At 45.1% G+C, this 19042-nt stretch overlaps 1 protein-coding gene and 1 long non-coding RNA gene across 16 annotated transcripts in view; both read right to left on the bottom strand.

The window, feature by feature from the left end:
• The window catches only part of SMOC1 (SPARC related modular calcium binding 1), a 135451-nt gene extending 134601 nt beyond the window's left edge, over window positions 1-850 (bottom strand). For 4 of the 9 annotated variants that reach the window (XM_017830662.1, XM_017830661.1, XM_017830657.1 and 1 more), the window contains exon 1: window positions 671-849. In XM_017830662.1, the coding sequence (XP_017686151.1) occupies window positions 671-757 (87 nt within the window). In that variant the 5' untranslated portion in view covers window positions 758-849. Of the gene's footprint in view, window positions 1-670 lie in introns of all 9 variants that reach the window. The other 5 variants (XM_017830658.1, XM_017830660.1, XM_017830655.1 and 2 more) reach the window with 3 other exon arrangements.
• A 1058-nt stretch (window positions 851-1908) lies between these two features.
• Window positions 1909-19042, bottom strand: part of LOC108505050 — a 37219-nt gene continuing 20085 nt past the window's right edge. For 6 of the 7 annotated variants that reach the window (XR_001877366.1, XR_001877363.1, XR_001877362.1 and 3 more), the window contains 3 exons: window positions 15362-15487; window positions 7104-7221; window positions 4438-6252 (listed from right to left, as the gene is read on the bottom strand). This is a non-coding gene — a long non-coding RNA (uncharacterized LOC108505050). Of the gene's footprint in view, window positions 2176-4437; window positions 6253-7103; window positions 7222-15361; window positions 15488-19042 lie in introns of those variants that run through there. The other variant, XR_001877367.1, reaches the window with a different exon arrangement.

A 19042-nucleotide genomic window follows, 5' to 3' on the forward strand; every position in this document is an offset into this window, starting at 1 on the left:
ACTTATTCACTTACCCGGGGCCCCGTGGCTCGGTGGCCGCGACCCTGCGGCAGATGCACCAGCAGCAGCGCCAGCAAGAACGGGCGAGCACCCGCGCTGCGACAGGCCCGCGGCACCATTGTCCCTCGGGGCGGCGGCGGAGCTCTGCGGCCACCGGCAGCAGCTCTGCCGAGCGGCGGCGTGTCCGTGTCGGGCGGAGCGGCGCTGCCGGTGCCGCCGCGGCAGGTTACGCGCCCCGGCCATGGGGATGCCGCTTATAAAGCCGCGGCGGGGCGGGGCCGGGCGGCACTGACCGCGGCAAGCACCAATAGTCGCGCGACCGCCGCGGGCCGCAGCCAATGGCGGAGAGGCGGTGCCGCCCGCCCCGCCCCGCCCCGCGGCCCGGCGAGAGGCGGACGGCGCAGGTTGGCCGCGGGCAGTGGCGCTGCCGGCGGGGGGCGCGGGGCGGCAGCGCCCGGGGCCCGCAGCATCTGGAGACCTCGGCGGCACCTGGGCGGGTGCCGGGCACACTCGGCGGGGCTGCGGGAGACGACCAGCCAGCGCGGCCTGCACTCTCCAGCTCAAAGCCCTGCAGGGCATACCCGGCCCCAGCCCCGGGCAGGGACAGTAACAGCTGAGCCGTGCAGCCGGGTCGGGCTGGTAACCAGGAAACTTTGGCGTAGGAAATCACCTCGTGGTCCACAGACCGCGTTCCTTTGGTCTGGCGCTCTGGGGCAAAAGCTGCTGTAGGCACAAGCTCGTGCCTCAGGGTGTGCATGTCCTCTTGTCACCTCCATGCCGGGGCCCAGGGCATGGCTGACCCACAGCCACAGAGACTACCTGTCCCTGAAGATCTTTCCCTACCTTCCCAACTGCACAAGTAGGCCCACAACCCATTGCTTTGCATTGCCCAACCAATCCTGAAGACCTCGTTGTGGAGGTGATGTGCTTGTGGTCTTTCCCTTGCACCTGGAAAACCATTCCAAGTTTGGTACCTCTTGAGACAACAAGCCCTTATTGACTGCATGAGGGTCCCAGTATGTAAAAGCATAACCAGGCACTCAGTAATGGGAAGCTTGGGTAGAAAGTGAGCATTGTGTCATGCAACAGGGAAGTGAGTGCAGCTGTGGAGCAGAAGCAGGAGGGAAATGGAGATACATCGACCGGCAGGGCCCAGTCTCTGCAGGCCTGTCTGTCTGATTACGAACTAAAGTGGGAGCAGTACCATGGCAGCGTAATGGCAGTAAGCTGTAGACTCTGAGCTCTGGAGGCCGAGTCTAATGCTAAGCCCCTCTCTACGTGCTTACTGAGTGGTGGAGATACCTTGGGAACCAGGTTGACTTGCTTTTACATTGAGTCCTTCATTTTCAAATTACCAGCATGAATTTGATGGAGGGTATGGCAGTGCAGAGGCCAAACATTTTGAAAAACAATATGCACAGGAGGTTATTGCTATGCATGTAATACCGATAATTTTATGTAGCACTATTTTGTGATGCTCTCAAGGAAACACACAAGACATGAAATTTCTTCATACAATGTATTTAACTTTCTTTAGTAGATGACCTTACAAGAGGCAATACTCACATTTGCAAAAATTCCCTACAGTGTATCCGCTAGGTATGGGGAGGGGCTGCTACGCCCACACGAAGAACCGTGTTACACAGTAGAAGTCGTGTAATTCTGGCATCTTATCAGAGCAAAGCAGTGTGTTTAGCTATAGCGGTTGCTTTAATCTTTCTTTAAAAAAAAAACAAACAACACACAACAAAAAAAACTCCACAAACAAAAAAAAAAAACCAAACCAAACATATTTATTTTTAAAATCCCACTATGTAACATTTTATCATTAGACTAGACAGGATAAGCCATTTGTTACTCACACGGAGCTCTGCAAGTATTCATTATTTTTGGCCTCTGGGACTCCAAACACAGCACCCCATACAAGCCTATCTTAGTCCTAACCCTCACCACTCTGCCAGCTCTTCTCCAATATGGCCTGCAGTATCCTCTGATTTTCCATTTCAAAGTCTCTCTGATCCATACCTGAACTTATGCCATTCCACATGACATGAGCAGAAGGACCTTGAGGGGAAGAGGAGGGGGAGAGCTGGGTAATCTGAATATGAGTGTCCTTGTGTACATCAGGATCAGCTCTGTTGAGTTTGGACGAGTTGTATCAGTGCACACCTGAATCTGTGAAAAGACAGGGAGAATCTAGTACAGTTTTGTTCAGGTGGTGATCCCACCACTGAAGTACCACATCACCTCATAGTTAAGTCTTGATAAAATTTCAGTCCAGATAACAATATCACACTTGCCTAAGTTCCCCTCTTCAGCTTTATTTTTGCATCTGACCTATTTCATGTGTGATGCCTTCATGTGTTCTTTATCACTTCTACTTTAAACATGAATGTCTTTCTTTGGTGTATTTTTTCACAGACAAACCCATGGATATCAGGATCTCTGTGCTATATAAATGGTCATTACCACCATAAAAAAATAATTGTTTTCCTAATCCCTAACGAAGAATATCTACTACATGGGAAGCCTACCCTTCAATGCCTATGAAGCCCTGACACCAGCAGCATCTTAACACCAAATAAAAGTTCTAGAGATGGTCAGAAATTCCCAGTAACAGAACCCTTTGATCCCTTTATGGCCAAAGCTGTTCATAACCTTGGCACACATACTTCAGTCTTGACCTATATTCCCATGGCCAGGTGTTTCTCTGTAGGAATGTATATTTCCTTTGCAGAATCACAGAATATTCTGAATTGGAAGTGACCCACAAGGACAATCGAGTCCAACTCTTAAGCGAATGGCCTGTACAGAATCGAACTAGTACCTTAGTGCAGAAGAGACTTCATAGCCTGGCCTATGTATCACAAACATTAAATTCCACAAAGCTGCTCCAAGCCCAAAAACCTTACCGAATCACCATTCAGGAGGGTGGAAGACATCCAAGTTCATTTAAAGACACCATCAAGAGAGAAAATACATAGGGTTTTTTTCCAATAGTAAATTACCTTCACAATTGAAAATGCATGCCAAACTCTTCAGCATAGTGGTCTGGCTGCTTCGGTTGGTATAGGTGCACTTTCCTGGTGTGTCATCTTCTAAGAAAAATGTAGGTAAATAAAACAAACTGCTGAAACAGAAAGTTTTGTGCCACTAAATTGTCTGTTATTTCTCTTCAGATTGCTGGCAAGTGGGAAGTGCCTGCACTGGGAACCAGTGGCCTTGCAGAGATGCTGACGAGCCAAGAGCAGGCTACTGACCAAATGTAAGAGGAATTGGGCTCATAGCCTTCTCACTTGAGCTCTTCTGAAAATCCCTGCCATCACTCAGAGTGCCAAAGACTGTGCTGGCACAGTGCCACTCCAGTCAGTGGTGTCTCACCAGCAAAGAAGTTGCCCAGGGTGTGTAACTGAAAACTACAAAGAGAGAGGGACATAGAACTGGAAGAGGAGTTGTTCTTCATGTCTAGACATTTTTGCACAAGGCCCAAAGTTTGGATCCTTCAGAGGAAGACGTAAACTCAGCTGTAATGAATTCAACTATGCAATGATGCTGGAGGTAGCACTGAAACTGGTACCGTTGGGACTTGTTGTGTATACCAGATCAGCCTACGACTTGCACCTCAGAAGACTTACCCCAACATGTGCCTGTCTGTGTTGATGATTAATATCTTGTTGCTATGGTGCATGCATATCATGCTCACCACCACAAACTCATGGCACAGAACGTATATATTGGTGGTCTTGACAACTGTTCAGGGAAAACTGTTTGATTGCTTTGATTATTTGCCTCTGCATCTACTTCTCTTGTCCTCAAACAAGTTTCAGAAGATTGCTGTCCTCTTTTGAATAGTATTTGCCCCCACAACAGAACTGACATGGGATCTATCTGCCACAGCTTCCATCAGGGCAAGTATCCCCTCTTGCACATGTTTAGTAGAAATGTTTACTCACACTTTCAATACAGAATAGTCTGCTGCCTCCAAATATGAGTTAATTGCTTTTAGAGACCAATTTACTGTTAGAGGTCCTTTTTTAAGTCAGTGGATGCTACAACTGCTCCTGCAACAAGTTTAGATTTCACTTTTTGTCACAAAAGGAATAAAGAATAAAATGGGGAATTTGCTAAAAGATTGGTTCTTGTAGGTTGTAACAATGCAGAATTCAGAGCTATTTTTTTTAACATCGTGCCTATTGAATTATTTGGATCATATTAATCAGAGAATTATCCATTGCTGCCAGGCTTTAATTGCTGAGAACCTGCAGAAGTGAAAGAGCCTTTTATACTATGCTGGCACCCCCAAATCTCCATCTAAGGTGAGTTCAGGGCAGCCCAGAATAAAGATTGGAAAGCCACAAAGTTAACCATACTCACGATCCAATGCAGTTTGGAATAGCAACCACAGGATGAGAGACTCTGTGCAGTCACCCTAAAATGAGGTAGAATACAATTTCCCCAGCTTCCCAGACATAGGTAGAATGTGAGGGAGTGGGGAGGAGTAAATTTGATTCAGTGATTATGAAAGTGAAAATCAGGAATCATTGGGTTTGAAAGGACTCACATCGCAGTGAACAGCAATTTTACAGTGTCATCCACTGTCAGCACAATTGCTGCTATGTGCAAAGTATTCACACTTATTAAGCAGACACACATTGCTATTAGCATATTTTGGGGTGCATTTGATGGATTGTGTCAACAAAAAGGAGTCTCAGCTAATTATATATATGCCTGAATAAAACAGAAACCCCATTAGTAATAGGAAGTGTTCTATTGGGCTTTTCATCCTGGAAGCTCTTTGCAGAATATTCACTTACACTTGGACAAAAAGCTTTGTCAAAAATATTGTAGGATTTCAAGTCTTTTCCCATGAAATCCATCTAGAGTCTGCCACTTCATTCATTATACTTCATACAGAAATTCTGTGCAGACTTTTTCTCTAGAAAGTATATCAAATTGTGTTGGTCCTGGCTGCACTACTTTGGTTTCCCAAAATGTTGCTAGTAGTCCTGGTTAGTTCCCGAACTGACAGTTCACTGCCAAACCTTCAACTCTCACTAGTGCCATCCATCTGACTCTACTACCCAACTGTACCTTCATGGCCCTGTGTTATTCCACCACAGGAAGAGGCTGTTGGCCATACACCTTTATTATTATGAAAACAAAACCCAAAAAAGGAATGCAGTGAGGTGCAAGATGTAGTAAAGAGGCACTAATACCCATTTGATCTTCAGTATGCTTTTACATGGTGCTGCAGCACGTTACCTGTTTTTAAGGATGGAACCTCTACAATGACATGGCTGATGTTAGTCTGTAATCTGCCAGCTCCTTGAAAACAAGGGTATTCTCCTTTTTTGCTTTTTTACGCTTACTTATATTTTGTAGATTGTAGTGTATAATGTTAAGAATCAGTATGAAGCCCAGTGCAGTGGGGATGAATGAGGGGTACTTATGTGGCACTGGAAAATTAAATGACTTTTCCAAATATCTATCTAATAGGTTTCTAATGCTAATTGTACACTCTTTTTAATTCTGTGAAGTAAATATACTATCACTCCAGGCTCTAAAAAGAATGCCAATCGACCATATCTTTAACCTTTAGAATCTTTAAAAGTACTTAGGGACTTGCCAGCTTTTTTTTTTTTTTTTTTGAATCAGCTATGAGTTTGAAGTTGGGTAGGACTCCATATGGACTCCAGAAAAGAGGAGCTCTGTTCCAACCTCATTTATCAATCTCATCAAGGCAAAGATTCTTTCTGCTCATCCTGTCTACCTGGGTGGGATAGATGGAAAGTGGGTGGGGAAAGAACTACCTCTGCACTGAAATTTTGAGAACTTGGTACTCTGGGGTGCAAATGTGAAGGAGAGCCAGTGGTGAATTTCCCATACATGAGAACCTTCTGCCCATGCAGAGTGGGCTCACCATCGAAACTGTGAAAGAAGTGTGCGTGTGTGGGAACCATGCCAGAGCACATGAAAAGCAGGGTCTCCCACCTGACCTCCAATTCATATGATCTTCTAGTGGCACAGAAAATAGCAGAAAGGAGGAGGAAGCAGCTGGGGACCAGGCCCTATGAGCTCAACAATTCATGACATTGGGATTGTATTTTGTTGCTTGAGCCCATTTACCTTGTCTCAGAGAGATGCTCAGATGAATGCAATAAAGTATTTTGTCTCACAGGTTGGCACCCACCTCATCTGCCTCTCTCCATCAGCAGTCCATATCCTCAGGAAACTCAGAATCAGAATTGTGTCCTACACAGCATGAAACAGCTCATAAACATACTCCAACAAAGAAACCCCGGCATCATATTAGACACTCCTTGTTTTCCGAGTTGGGGAGACAACATGGTGACAAAACAGCAGAATACAAATTCTAAGGTGCCCTGATCCTGCAATTTTTCATCAGGGCCAAAAGTAACACTCGGTATCAGACAGGCAAAGTTTTTTTCGTCCCTACCAGTTTCTTAGCACTGATTTCGGTTTCGCACTGACAACAGCAAAACAGCACTTAAATCACAGCCCTGAGAACCAGCTACACGTATCCAAAGCTGAGCAGAGTTCAAACCTCAGCCCTGTGCTGATACAGAGTCTTTTCTGTTTTAAATTGCCCACCCACTCACTATTCCCAGCTGCCGAGCCACATAACGTTCAAAGACCACACACAAGGTGCAAGAGCAATAGGGGCCTGTTGAAAATTAAAATGCAACAGCTTAGTCAAGAGGATAGACTCCAGCATTGCTGCCTAAAAAATGGAGACAAGGAATAAGGACGAAAGGGCAGACAGGACTGTGGGAGATCCAAACGGAAAGTGATGGGAATCTACACTGGAGTGTATTTTGCAGAAATCCCCTACCCTCAGCTCACAGGGATTCACAAAGCTTCCCATATGAAAGCAGGTAAGAACCAGATCAGAAAAAGTGTTGCTGTTTTCCAGAAGCTAGACATGATACTAGGGTCCCAGGGTTTGTTCTCGGCTTGGCTGGAAGCACCTGGAGCAGGCCAAAAAAAAATGTCTCTGTGCCTTATTTCCCCTTCTTGAGCAAGTGTCAAGAGCCTCACGCGAATGTTTTGCTATCTCCTACAGCCCCCAACAAACAAAAAACCTGATTTCTTCTCTCCAGTGCTGCTGTTGAAGGGACCTTGCTCTGAAGTGCACTCATTTGAATGCCGTATAGTAGTGTCACTTAGTCCTCTTCATCCCATTGTAAGAGCACATTGCCACTGAAAAATAGAGAATGTTGCTATCCCACTCAGTGATGACACAAAGGCAGAAGTGGGTCAGCACCATCACATGTCACAGTGTGGGACATGTGTCACAGCAACCCCACTTTTAGAAAAGAGTGTGGCCCCTTGTTGACTTCTAGGCTGGGACTCGCAGGGTCTGAGGCAAACTGGTGAAAATAGACATTATCCTGAACATATCTGCTCAGATGGCTGAGTTTGGTAAGAGTTTTTCACAGACTGTCCACCTAAAAATATTTTTTAAACATTCTTAAGTTTTGTCCAGTTGCTTCTATATAGAAAGAATGTGTGTTTATATGTTTATACATCCAGATTTTGTACTTCATTGCTAACCAAGGCCGAATACTCCAAGGCTGAGTCAAACTACTCTAAATATGGGCTATTTTATCCATCACTAAATTAAATGGCTTTACTGCTGAGACAAGGCAATGTTGTAACAGCACACAGCACAGCACAGCAGTCAGAACAAGAAACAACGAAGGTGGTTTCTGACAGAAAGCGCTCAGGGTGTTTGAAGAGGCAGACTGCCAGGGCTCTACAGGTGTCATCCTGCTCCCTAGTCCTCAGCTGGGACAGCAACTCAGGAGAGATGAAAGGAGGAAAGATGAAACACAACATGCCATGAACTTTCTCACTGCAACGCTGATTACTGCTAGCGAAAGAAAGCAAGCTAAGGAGGCACTGGAAAGAAAGGCTTAGTCGAGTACCCCATACCAAATACTCCGAGATGGTGATTTGAACCCAGAACCACGTGGTAGTATGTGTGCCTGTAATGATCTAAACTAGAAGCACAGACACAAAAGTGCTTGCAGCATTGTCAGGCTCTTTCATTTGGTCCCTGATTTGGACTTCAGAACATGTGCAACAATAAACAGAGCAAAAGGTACCAAGACCGGAATTTCGGTAGTTAATGCTGTTGCTCTATTAGTTTCACTACCTTCTTTTAAAAAAATGGGAAATGTAAAAAAATATAGGTGAACATGCACACAATTTCATTCTCCTGACTCCTGTCAAAAACTTGGTGCAGAAAAAACCTTCTAGCACACAATTGCTTGCATCCAGCTTTTTGAAATATCCCACTGTGATATGTATCAACCTTTTCCTTTTGATTGATAGACTTTGCTAGGGAAACAGAAGAACAGATGTGAGTGCATGGGTGCCATCAAATGAATTTTAACACTCTTTTTTTCCTGCTCCCCCCTCCCACCCGCAGGCTTATAAAGTTATTCTGAAAGACATGAGAATCCTAAATACTGGGGGAAGGGAGAGCGGGGATTAAGGGACATCTGAAGAAGGCAGTATAAAATTGCACCGAAAGCAAAAATCCTCCCACCATAACCTACTCTTGTCCACTCCTGTGTCAACAAATATGCAACCAATTAACGTAATTGCAGAGTTATTTATGGCACACAGGAAAGTGTAGTCAGGGACCCTGAGAAACAAGGTTGTAGGGATAGGAACGCCTGGGTTTCCCCCTCACCCCCTCCTTTGCAGATGTTGAAGTTGACTTGTGGTGTCCATGTGTCTCATAACCAAGAGCCTGGCTATTTTGCAGGTGTTGCTTGCTGCATGGGGGTGGGTAAAGTGGTTGAAAGGAGGCCTGGAAAAAAGTTGGGGTCTTCTGATTTCAAACTGTGACCAAAAGATATTGATTGGGTTTAGATATCCCCCTACACACTTTGCAGCCTACAAAAGCCCCGTACTTAATCCCTTCAGATGACCCTTTCGACAGCAGCAACAACATTTGAACACAACAGGGGAAAAAAATTTCTTAGCTCCATGATTTGATTGTTCGGGGTGACAGTTTTGTTACCGTTCAGTGCCCCGCAGAAGAGAGGTTTTAATTAGAGCTATTGAGTGGTTTGAATTGGCACAATTAGGGTCAGCATTAATGATTGCTGCATGTGTTCTTTTGAACAGTAAGGGCTTTTTTTCTGCCCATGGACAGGAGGGGGTAGCAGCTAATGAACTAGGAGAGTGCAAATTATCTCTGCGAAGCTGGGGCAAGTGTAATACACACTGGGGATGAAGTGGAGAGCAGGAAGAGAGACTGCAGCATATGAGGCTCATCCAGAAGACTTCCCAGCAGAGTGCTGAGCACCATCAACCCCCACTGCTTGTCCTTTGCTTCTTTAGGTGCTGAGGCTGTATAAAGCACTGACAGAGATGCATTTCTTGTATCACAAGGGAACACCTCAGAGAGGCAAAGTATATGCAGTATTTTCATACCAAAAAATACAAAAGGAGATAGAAAAAAGGCTGCCTCAAAACAAGGGCATGCTCGTGCAAATTGGTACTCTCATGAGTAGGCTTGTAGGCTTTACCCACCTCCTTCTCAATTCAGTGGGATACTGGATCAGTTCAAAGAAACACAGCCACATAAGAGAGGAAGAGAGAGATTTGTGTACAAGCACCCCTTCTGTGTGTGTGTAGAAATGCCTCCCAAATAAACATACCTGCCTTAACTGCACTGCAGGTGGATGCCAGAGCCCAATGCATATGGCAGCTCTGCCAAAGGCTGCTCCCACTCCTGCTGAGAAAACAAGAGTCCTCACAGCACACGCCACTGACTTAAAGAGAAGACCTCCTGGGTGACATACTTATGATCTCCTCAGAACTTGCAAATCTCCTGAAATGTGCTCATTACACAATCTTTTCCTGACCCATACAGTCCATGAAGCGCTGCAGAAATGCTCTTTTATTGCAGGAGGAATACGCTCCCATGTCATTCCAGCAGAGCGCCAAAGGGGCCTCTCTTCCACATAGCTACTTATTGGGGAAGGTGCAAGTAGGTGATAGTGATAACAACCATGTGGGTGCAGGGACTGACTGGGGGCACAGGACCTACCCCACTCCTGTGAAGGACCTCCATTGCTTCTGGGCCAGGCACATTCTCCCCAAAGCATGAGCAATTTTTGCCTCAGGCCTGAAACAAATCTTTCCAAGTGCTCTCCATTTACTAAAAAAAACTTTTGGTCAGGCATTATATTAGAACCACAGGCAACCTTCTGCAACCTTCAAGGCACAAAAAGAGTTTGTTCACGTGCCAGCTGCCCAGCAGTGGAGCTCCTCTCCACTGCAAGCAGCAAGAGATGTGCAACATATACCTTTTTACTAATGGTGGAGTGATCCCTTGGTACCTGAATCAGCCTAGAAGTCCCTTCTGGGCTCCAAAATGCCTAGAGAGGGCATCACTGGCAGGGGTAACTGTAGGGCTGTCTCAGGTCTGGCAGTACCAGCTGAGTCAAATACTGGCATTGGTCTCTTGGTGTGGCCCCTGAATACCAGTGCAAGTCATCAGGCCTGCTGTAAAATGCCCTCTCTCTAATTGTCTGTAGTAGTCATGTCTCCTGAATATGACTCAAAGAACATTGTCAGGCACCATGCATCAAAGGAAAGGTTGATTCTTCAGTAAGTTTAGTTGGTAGAGCACAAGAGAATGGCATGTATGCATATGCTGTCAGAGGACTGATACATATTTTTCAGAAAACAGTTTCAGCCAAACTTTCTGCAGTCATCCCGAAGTGTGGCCACCAACACCTAACCACTCAAATTTTTGAGGCCGAGCATTAACACCAACCAAGGTTGCACAGCCCACCAGTGCCTTCATTGACAAAGCAGGTAAAACTGCATGCACAACTGGAGCAGAGAAGCTGGGTGGAATCCTGGGTGTGCAATCTCAGTTGGGAATTAGCCAAATACTTCACCTTTCATATATGCAAAGGAAGACAAAGGTGCCCAAAACATGGAGAGAATGAGACTCTTTGCTGTGGTTAAACAGAGGTTTCTGTGTCTTTCTGTTAGTAGATATTTTCAGATATTTCAGTGTCTCACTCTCTCTCTAAACATTATCTTCTCTGAAAAAAAAAATCCAATTTCTCTGGCTTTTTAAAGTAGGTAATATAAATTATGCTCTTCTTACTTAGGATACACAGTAGCCCAACATATTTAGTAAATAATTACAGGTGAAAATCTTGCCATGCAAACAGAGGTCAAACTGTTTGTGTCCAAAGAGCTCTTACTCTCTAATAGGCCCAAACCAGAAGGAGTTTAGTCTGCAACATGAAGAATTAAGAAGTGATGCTGCTGCAGTCCAGTTGGAGCCTATGGATTGATACAAATCCAATGGGCATTCACAGCTAGGATAGTCTCCTTTAGTTCTCAAGGTAGAAAAGAGTAGCCTAAGGTAGACCCATTACATTGAAGTGTGGGTTACTTACTACTCATTTGTCACATTGTGGCCTCACAAGAAGTTCTTTACCTTATTACAACCTTTTGTGGTGCTCGTGCCCAAGATTCACGAGAGCACATCTAGTAAAGGATCTTTACCCAGGTGTGCCAACCTCCAGGGCACAAAGAGCCCAGCAGTGCCAGGTAGAGCTCTGCTGCTGCCAGCAGGAGCTGGAATCAAGCAGGTGGACGGTAGGAGGGTGAGAGCAGAGCTGCAGCAGTGTGGCCCTCTTGGGAGAGAGCAGCATGGCTGCAGGTATCTTCATCTCGCCCAGCACTCCTGAACAGAGAAGATATCCCCCTGCCCTGGTTCCACTGGGGCTCAGCAGAGGTGCAAAAATGAAGTGCTGGGGGAAGGGCAGAGACACAAGGAACACCTCATGGCTGCTTTCACCTCCTCCTCCCAAGTCTGTCTCATAAGGACTTCAACTGTTCCCACAGCCAGCAATTTGATTTGGGCAGACATCCAGCATTGCTTAGCAGATCCAAAATGACACCTCACACATTCTTGAAGGTGTGAAAGAAACAACCAAGCTGAATCGTTTCACCACCCTCACGGTACTAGAGGTGATACCATAGACTTGCCAAGGAACATAGAAGGACATCCACAAACATTTCATGACCACCTTCTTTGAGCCTGCTTTGTTATTGAACAGCCATGAGTTTTGGCATTAGCTGGAAAACTGAACATACAACTGCTCAGACAGGCCCTCTGCCTTGACTTTCTTATCATATATCCTCAAAAAGGTAAGACTTTTCAGTAATTATTTATATTTATGTCATCTAATAAATATATTAATAGTCCTCATATGGATCATTTGCAAGCAAATAATAATGCTGCAGGCTGGAGGATGGGGATAGGGCTAGCACTGCAGGCACCAACCTGCCAGCTGGGCCCTGGCCTGAGGTTAAGCTACCTGGAAAGATTCTGAAAGCTAGCAGGCAAGAGAGTGGATGTGATGTGGAAAGCTGAATGTGAGAGGGAATATTATGAGAAGCTGGCAAAAGCTACAGGTGGTGCTGTGAGGGCTAGCTGGATCCCTCATGTGGTTAAGGGGAATGTGTGTGAGCAACAGCCGAACTACACAGCTGGAGTGGAGCACTGGGGACATTCTGGGAAATAGGACCAGTAAGCCTGGTAACCATACCCATAATAGCACATAAGTCTGAGATAACCTGGCTAGCAGTGTCAGAAATAACAAACTCGGGAATGGATATGGCAAAACTAGGACTAAAGAGGGAAAAGTAATTAGGTGCAGGTTGTCTCTCTTGATTGAGGAATGGAAATGGAGACACAGGGTGGCAAAAAGAGACATCAAGAAACACAGAAATGAATATTAAGATATGTAATTTCATGTGTCTGGGCATATTTGTCAAGCAGCCCTAACGCTTGACCACTGCAGCTGGAGCCAGACAATGAACCAAACCCTGTGTTTCTTGGCCATACCAGCAGAAGCAGACCTGCTTCCACCCCAGGCAGAGGACAGGGGTTGGCAGTGCAGGGAGGAGCTTTCACTTGCTGTCAAGTAAACATCGGGACAGACAGATTGAGCATCCCAGCATAACCACTTTGGTGACTGTTCCAGATCAGATGGCATTAGCAACAGCCCACCACTGTGTAACAGATAGGATTTCAGATTTTTTGGGGTTTTGTTTTCAATTCAGTTCATACAAATAAACTACTGGCACCAAAGAAGGTGCCTTGTTTACCTTCAAACTCATGGTCTGCACTCAAGTGTCTTCCAGGAAAATAATTTGCATTGCATCTCCCCTGCCTTAGTGCAGGCATTTGATTAGGAAATACAAAATATACTCTTTGAAGTGATAGTTAGCAGTTCTGCAAGCACTCCCAGCAGAAGATATAAGTGCAGATTTCAAAAACTTGTCAGGAAAAAGCAAGTTACTCAGAATTTACTTCATCTGAACTTTGGCTGAAGGTTTGATATCGACTTATTATACTGAAATTAGTCAGCTCATCTCCAACTAAAGAGAAATATATTTTGTATTCAAGCTCTACAACATTTCATTCACTGTACCTCAGATCACCCACCAGCCAGCAGAGACTTGGCTTTTCGTAATTTCCCCATCTTGGTGTTGCCATACCACTGCATTTCTGTGGTGCAGCCACACCAGCACTACTTGTGAGCAGACCAGCTAAGAAAAGGTGATGAATGACCCTGTGGAGATTAAGCTGTGAAACATCTCTCACTGGCCTGAATACTGAGCACTGAATTTACCCTCACAGCCTTTTCTCCATGTTCCCAGGTCTCCTTCCCCTGGCAGGTCCAGGGTTTGTCCTAGCTTGGATCTCATGTAGAGAAGCCAGTAGCCCTGTGCACCCAGAGTTTCAGCTCTTCTTTCCTAAGGCAGACGGCTCCATCTCACTTTAGAGCTCCTGTTTCATTGCCCTCTGCTGTAACCTCTTTTGAAGGCATCTTTTGCTCCAGCCTCACCACAAGGAAAACAAGTTACTCAGATTCTGTATCTAAGAGTACTTTGGAAAACTCCATGTTGCCCAGACATTTGCAGGGGGCTGAAAGAAGCTAAGTATTTTGCTGAATACTCTCCTCTTGAACAGAAACATGTGCAAACCTGGACTCCATATCATCAGATTCATCAGATATGCTAACCAATATCCACTGCAGAAGTGTTTGTGAGAATGAAGAGAATGCTGGGGGCCCTTAGCAGAACTGGGAAAATGAACCACCATTAAGAACTCTACACAGTTTGAACTATTGATCCAGTTGACTTCTTATTTAATTGTAAGCAAAATCTGCTTTGCCACCCTGGAGTTTTTATTCCTCACTGTTATAGAGATTTTTCAATATTATTGCCTTGGTTTGGGGGAAGAGTACATTTCTCTTTTTGTCCCATCAAGCTACATTCTCACATTAAAAAGAAATGTCAAGCAGCCAAGTTGATTTTCAGCTACATCTGCCTCCAGAGCAGACCTCTTCCCCTAGTTAACTAGTGGGATGGATCATAAGACACGGCTCAGGAGGCTTTGGAGTCTAGGCTTGATCAACAAGCTGACAGTCCTGAAAAAGGGCAGCTGATGTCAGGTAAAAGCAGTAAGAAGAGCAACATGAACTGCACTATAATTTTAGGAATACCATCAGGAATTCTGATGTAAACTGTTCAGATTTTTGAAGGTAAATCCACCACTCAATTCACAGTCACAATAAGCTTGTAAGTAAGGGTTTCTGCAGCATGGAAGGGCAGTAGATCCTCCCACCTGCACCATAACTTGACCGGCACCTTTGCAAAGGTCACAGTGCCCAGAAGCCCAGCCCCTTCACCACCACCCTGGTCAGGCTCTGATCCCATGCTTGGTAACACAGACAGCAATAGAGCTGGCTGGAGAAGAGGTAAATCCATGTGCAGTTTCTAAACTTTCCAGAGCCCCTTCTTGCTCTGATTTCTCATCAGGACTGAGAACCTCTGCACTAGTCAGAGATCCTTACAAGAAAGAGCAATTTGTCACCACAGGAGCATATTTTGTGTGCAATATCAATTTAGCATGGTGTGAAGATTCTGTAGAAATTGGAGCTAGAGCTATGGTATTAAGTTTAACACAACTGACTGGGGACCCACATCCTCACCTTCTTCAACTGTCCCATTTTCACTGCCTGCAAATTACTTACCTTCCCTTAGCCCCATCTCCTCCACTCTTGAACTAACACAATTCAACAATGCCTTTTTTGGTTCTATAGCAGCTAGTGGCTTAAATATAGTACAAGTGAAGATCCAGTGATCCAACTGTAAGTACAAATGAAGAACATTTGTTGGGTCCTCTGGCTGATGAAGTATTGCAGCCTTACTGAGAAGCCAGTCTTTGTAGGTATATCAGGGTACAGTTAGCCCCTAGTGTAGGATATAGAGAGCTTACCTGGAGACAGTCCTGCAATAGTCCCTAGCTCAGGTGTCTGTGGAGCTGATTTCTTTGGCTCCTGCAGACCTCTCCCTTCCAGTGGATAAATTACCAACTATGTAACTGGTGAGCACATTATTCTTCCTTGAAAAGCAAAATTGGAAAGATGAGCAAATATCTCTCAAAATAATAATTAAAAAACCCCCACAAACAAACAGAAAAAGACTTTAAAAGAATGAGGACCACTTGGCCCTGAGAAACAGCCATACTGCAGCAAATGCAACACCCTCTTCTGAAAACTGCAGAAAGCCAGTATCTTGGAATTTGTCTGGGGCAACAAAGCTAACTCACTCTGCTGGAAAATATCACATTCATCTTGGCAAGAACAGCCATTACAGAATTAACTTAGTTCTGATGGTTTTTAAAAGAACTACCTTGTACAGTTCATAGGAAGGAAGTCCTTTCAGCATACAGTTTCACAGGGATAGCTGCACTCTGAGAGGGCAGATATCTTGGTGTGGGGAGGCAGGAACATTTGGGGGAGCAGACCAGGGGAAGGAATTCTAGTAGCACTGATCATCATTTTTGGAAACAGCAGTCAGTCAAGCAGATGGCAATGAAGCAACTGTTGTTCATCTCTGCTGATGGCATGTCCGATAAGTGAGGTGCTGAACACTCTGGAGTCACAGAGAGAATTGAGATGAATGGCTTCAGCGGGTATCCTGCTCTTAGGAAACTTGTTAGGCAGGGAGAGTCCCAGCTCAAGAGCTGCAGGATTGCCCTGCATAAAGCCTACGCCGTTGTTTCTTGTTTCTTATGAATCTAGATATCACTGGGCTTAACAGCAAATAAATTTTGCTCTTCTGCCAACATTTTAACTGAGCATATAACCTTTCCCACATAGTCATTGCTGTGATTTACCAGAGAAATCAACTACAATTGCCACAATTAGGACAAAAGGCATAACTTCCACCGCCAACGCATGGAAATTCCCTGTGTGACCTCAGCCCTTCAATACCCCTTGAAGGCAGTGATAGCCACCATCAGACTTTCCTCAAAAGGATGCCGAACTAGTCTGTCACAAACGTGTGGGCTAGTGAGCAAAATAAGTAGCTAATTTTCCGACAGTGACTAAGTGCAACTCTGAATCTGAGGTGTGATTTGTCCTGGGTATACTGGCCTTCAAGGTTTCTGTGATGATATTTCGTGTCCCGTTCTCACCACCTATTTAATCTCTCCAACGGGAAACAGCCCAGGAAGGGGCTGGTCCATCCTGCCTCCCACACAGATGTCTGCACTGCCAAATCAGCACCAATGGCAATACCCTTTTTCATCACCAGGCCAGCAAGAATTCAACCTCACCTTCACATCCATAGGTACGTTTACATAGGTACTTTTATTTTTGATGCATTATTGGAGGCCCAAGCCTTTGGGCTGCAGTGATCTTGGGAGGGACTGCAAAGCTAAGAATCTCAGCAGGCACCTACACAGCACCCCTGCCATGCTGCCCAAGTCACAAGACAGGCAGGGAAAGGATTTCCAGCAAAGAAGAAAAAGCATAACAGAGTCCGGCAGAGGCACTGGTATTCATGGTAGTCCTCATCAAGTTCTATCCTTCCCCTTGCATCATTCTCGTGAGTGGGAAAAGACATCAGTAACGTAGTCTACTCTCTGCACATAACTCCTCTTTTTGGATGCAGAGGGCCAGGCTGGCACATGGAACATAATTTAAGAGTGTCTAACCTCATGCTTGGTAAATTGGGCCCATTATACAACCCCTGTCTGTATCACTGTACATATAGAGTATATATTGATGAAGTGGAATTTTGCATGCTGAAGAACATCCATATGCTACGCAGGAGATATTTCCTGTTCTCAGTGCTGCTGTGTCATTAACTTCCCTGCTTGTTTTGACTGTTTATCTCTCAAGCTGAAGTGTCTAGACAACTAGAAAGTGACAACTAAGAAAAAGTCATTAATACAAACATCACTAATATTTATGACATTCTGAGAAAAATATTCCGCAATGCATTGCCTTGTTTTCCACATAGCTCAGTAAGGACTAGGGTGCCTTGGAGTTCTATTCTGCTTCAGCTCTCTTCCATTTTCCTCCAAGCAGCGAGGGCGCCTCAGAGCAATGAGGATTTTCTGGCCCTTTAACAATCCCCTTGTCCGCCAGACTTCCTCCTTTCATAGCCCCCATGCGCTCCCTCCCCTCTCCCCCAGGGCTAGTTAATATGTGCCAAATCCTGACACCCTGAATGGTTTCCCAACGCCGACACTAATCACGTTTTCGGGAGCAGGTCAGCAGTGAAGGAGCTGAAATTCGTGTGAAAAAGTCCCCGGGATGGCCCCGGTGCCTCACACCTGCATGCCCTATTCATCTGCAGTGTTTACACATTGTCATCCACAATTAATTCTTTCCAGGGACGCTCCACTGCCTGCCCTCCCGTTGCACAGGGACCCCATTCTGAGCTGTTGTGTCTGTTAAATTGAGCATGGGGTGCTGCGATTAAATTAAGTTTTGTGGCGCTCTCTCTCTCTCCCTCCCTCCCCTTCCCTTTTCTCTCTGTTAATAATGATGCCTGATGGAAGATTGCTGGCACTGGAGTAAAGAGGTAATTACAGGCACTAAAAGTAGGGAAAGAAAAATTTCTATGTGGAAATGTGAATGGGGACATCTTTTCTAGCTAGCCCTCGGTGCGAGGTGGGAACCGCAGCCCTGTGCAATGTCCAGGGTACAAGGAGGAGAGGAAGACGCGGGGGCACACACGAAGATCTCCCACAGAGCAAATGGGCAAAATTTGGATCTGTGACATTCTTTACGCACTGGCCTGAATACAAGTTTTCTTCAGCAAGTGACATTCTCACTTTCTACTACAGCTATGTTTGTGCATATATGTAGCATACACCAGCTATGGTATCTTCTCCCAAGATACCATACCCAAACACACCAGGAGAAATTCCCTGGCCTAACGGGCTAGCAAGTCTCCTCACGCTGGCACACTTCTGCACTGTTGAGTAAAATGAGTAAAACGTGGAATGAGAATAGCTCACTGGAGGTGAGGAGGAAAACAAGAGAAGAGGACAGAAATTTGACCAGCTTCTGCAAAACCTCAAGGCAGCAGCTTTTTTTTCCAAGTGTTTTACTTGTGCATGAAGTGGACAACAGGTTTTTATTACTCAGATGTCTTCAAAGTCAAAGAGCCATTTTTGTTGAGAACATGCAACTTTCCAAGCAAGTGTAGTTGGGTGGATTTGGCTTTATATCTTTTTTCAGCCACTTGCAGGACTCAATACCACAAGCAAGAAGGGCACTACCGTGGTAAGAAGGACAGAGCTCAGACTCTTCCAGCCAACAGCCTGGACTAGAGCTACAGCCAAGCTAAAGAACAGCCTCTGTTTTCTCGTGTCAGACACACCAAAAAAAAAAAAAAAAGACACGAGAATTGCCTGAAGTTCTGAGGCCCCAATATCCAAGACACACATAACACATAACAAAATTAATTGACTACAAGCACAGTCTTTTATGTCTCAGCAAATAGCAGCCTCTCTGATTTTTATCCTGTGCAAGAAAATTGCCCCTGCAAGACAAAAATCTTCATGTTGGCAATTATAGAAACAGCCTCCTTATAAACACCACTGTAAAATATTGTTGCATGCATGTATGAAATGTGCTGGAAAGCACGTGCTACATCC

This window comes from Lepidothrix coronata, unplaced genomic scaffold (assembly GCF_001604755.1).
Source record: "Lepidothrix coronata isolate B3197 unplaced genomic scaffold, Lepidothrix_coronata-1.0 Scaffold182, whole genome shotgun sequence".
Taxonomy (NCBI): domain Eukaryota; kingdom Metazoa; phylum Chordata; class Aves; order Passeriformes; family Pipridae; genus Lepidothrix; species Lepidothrix coronata.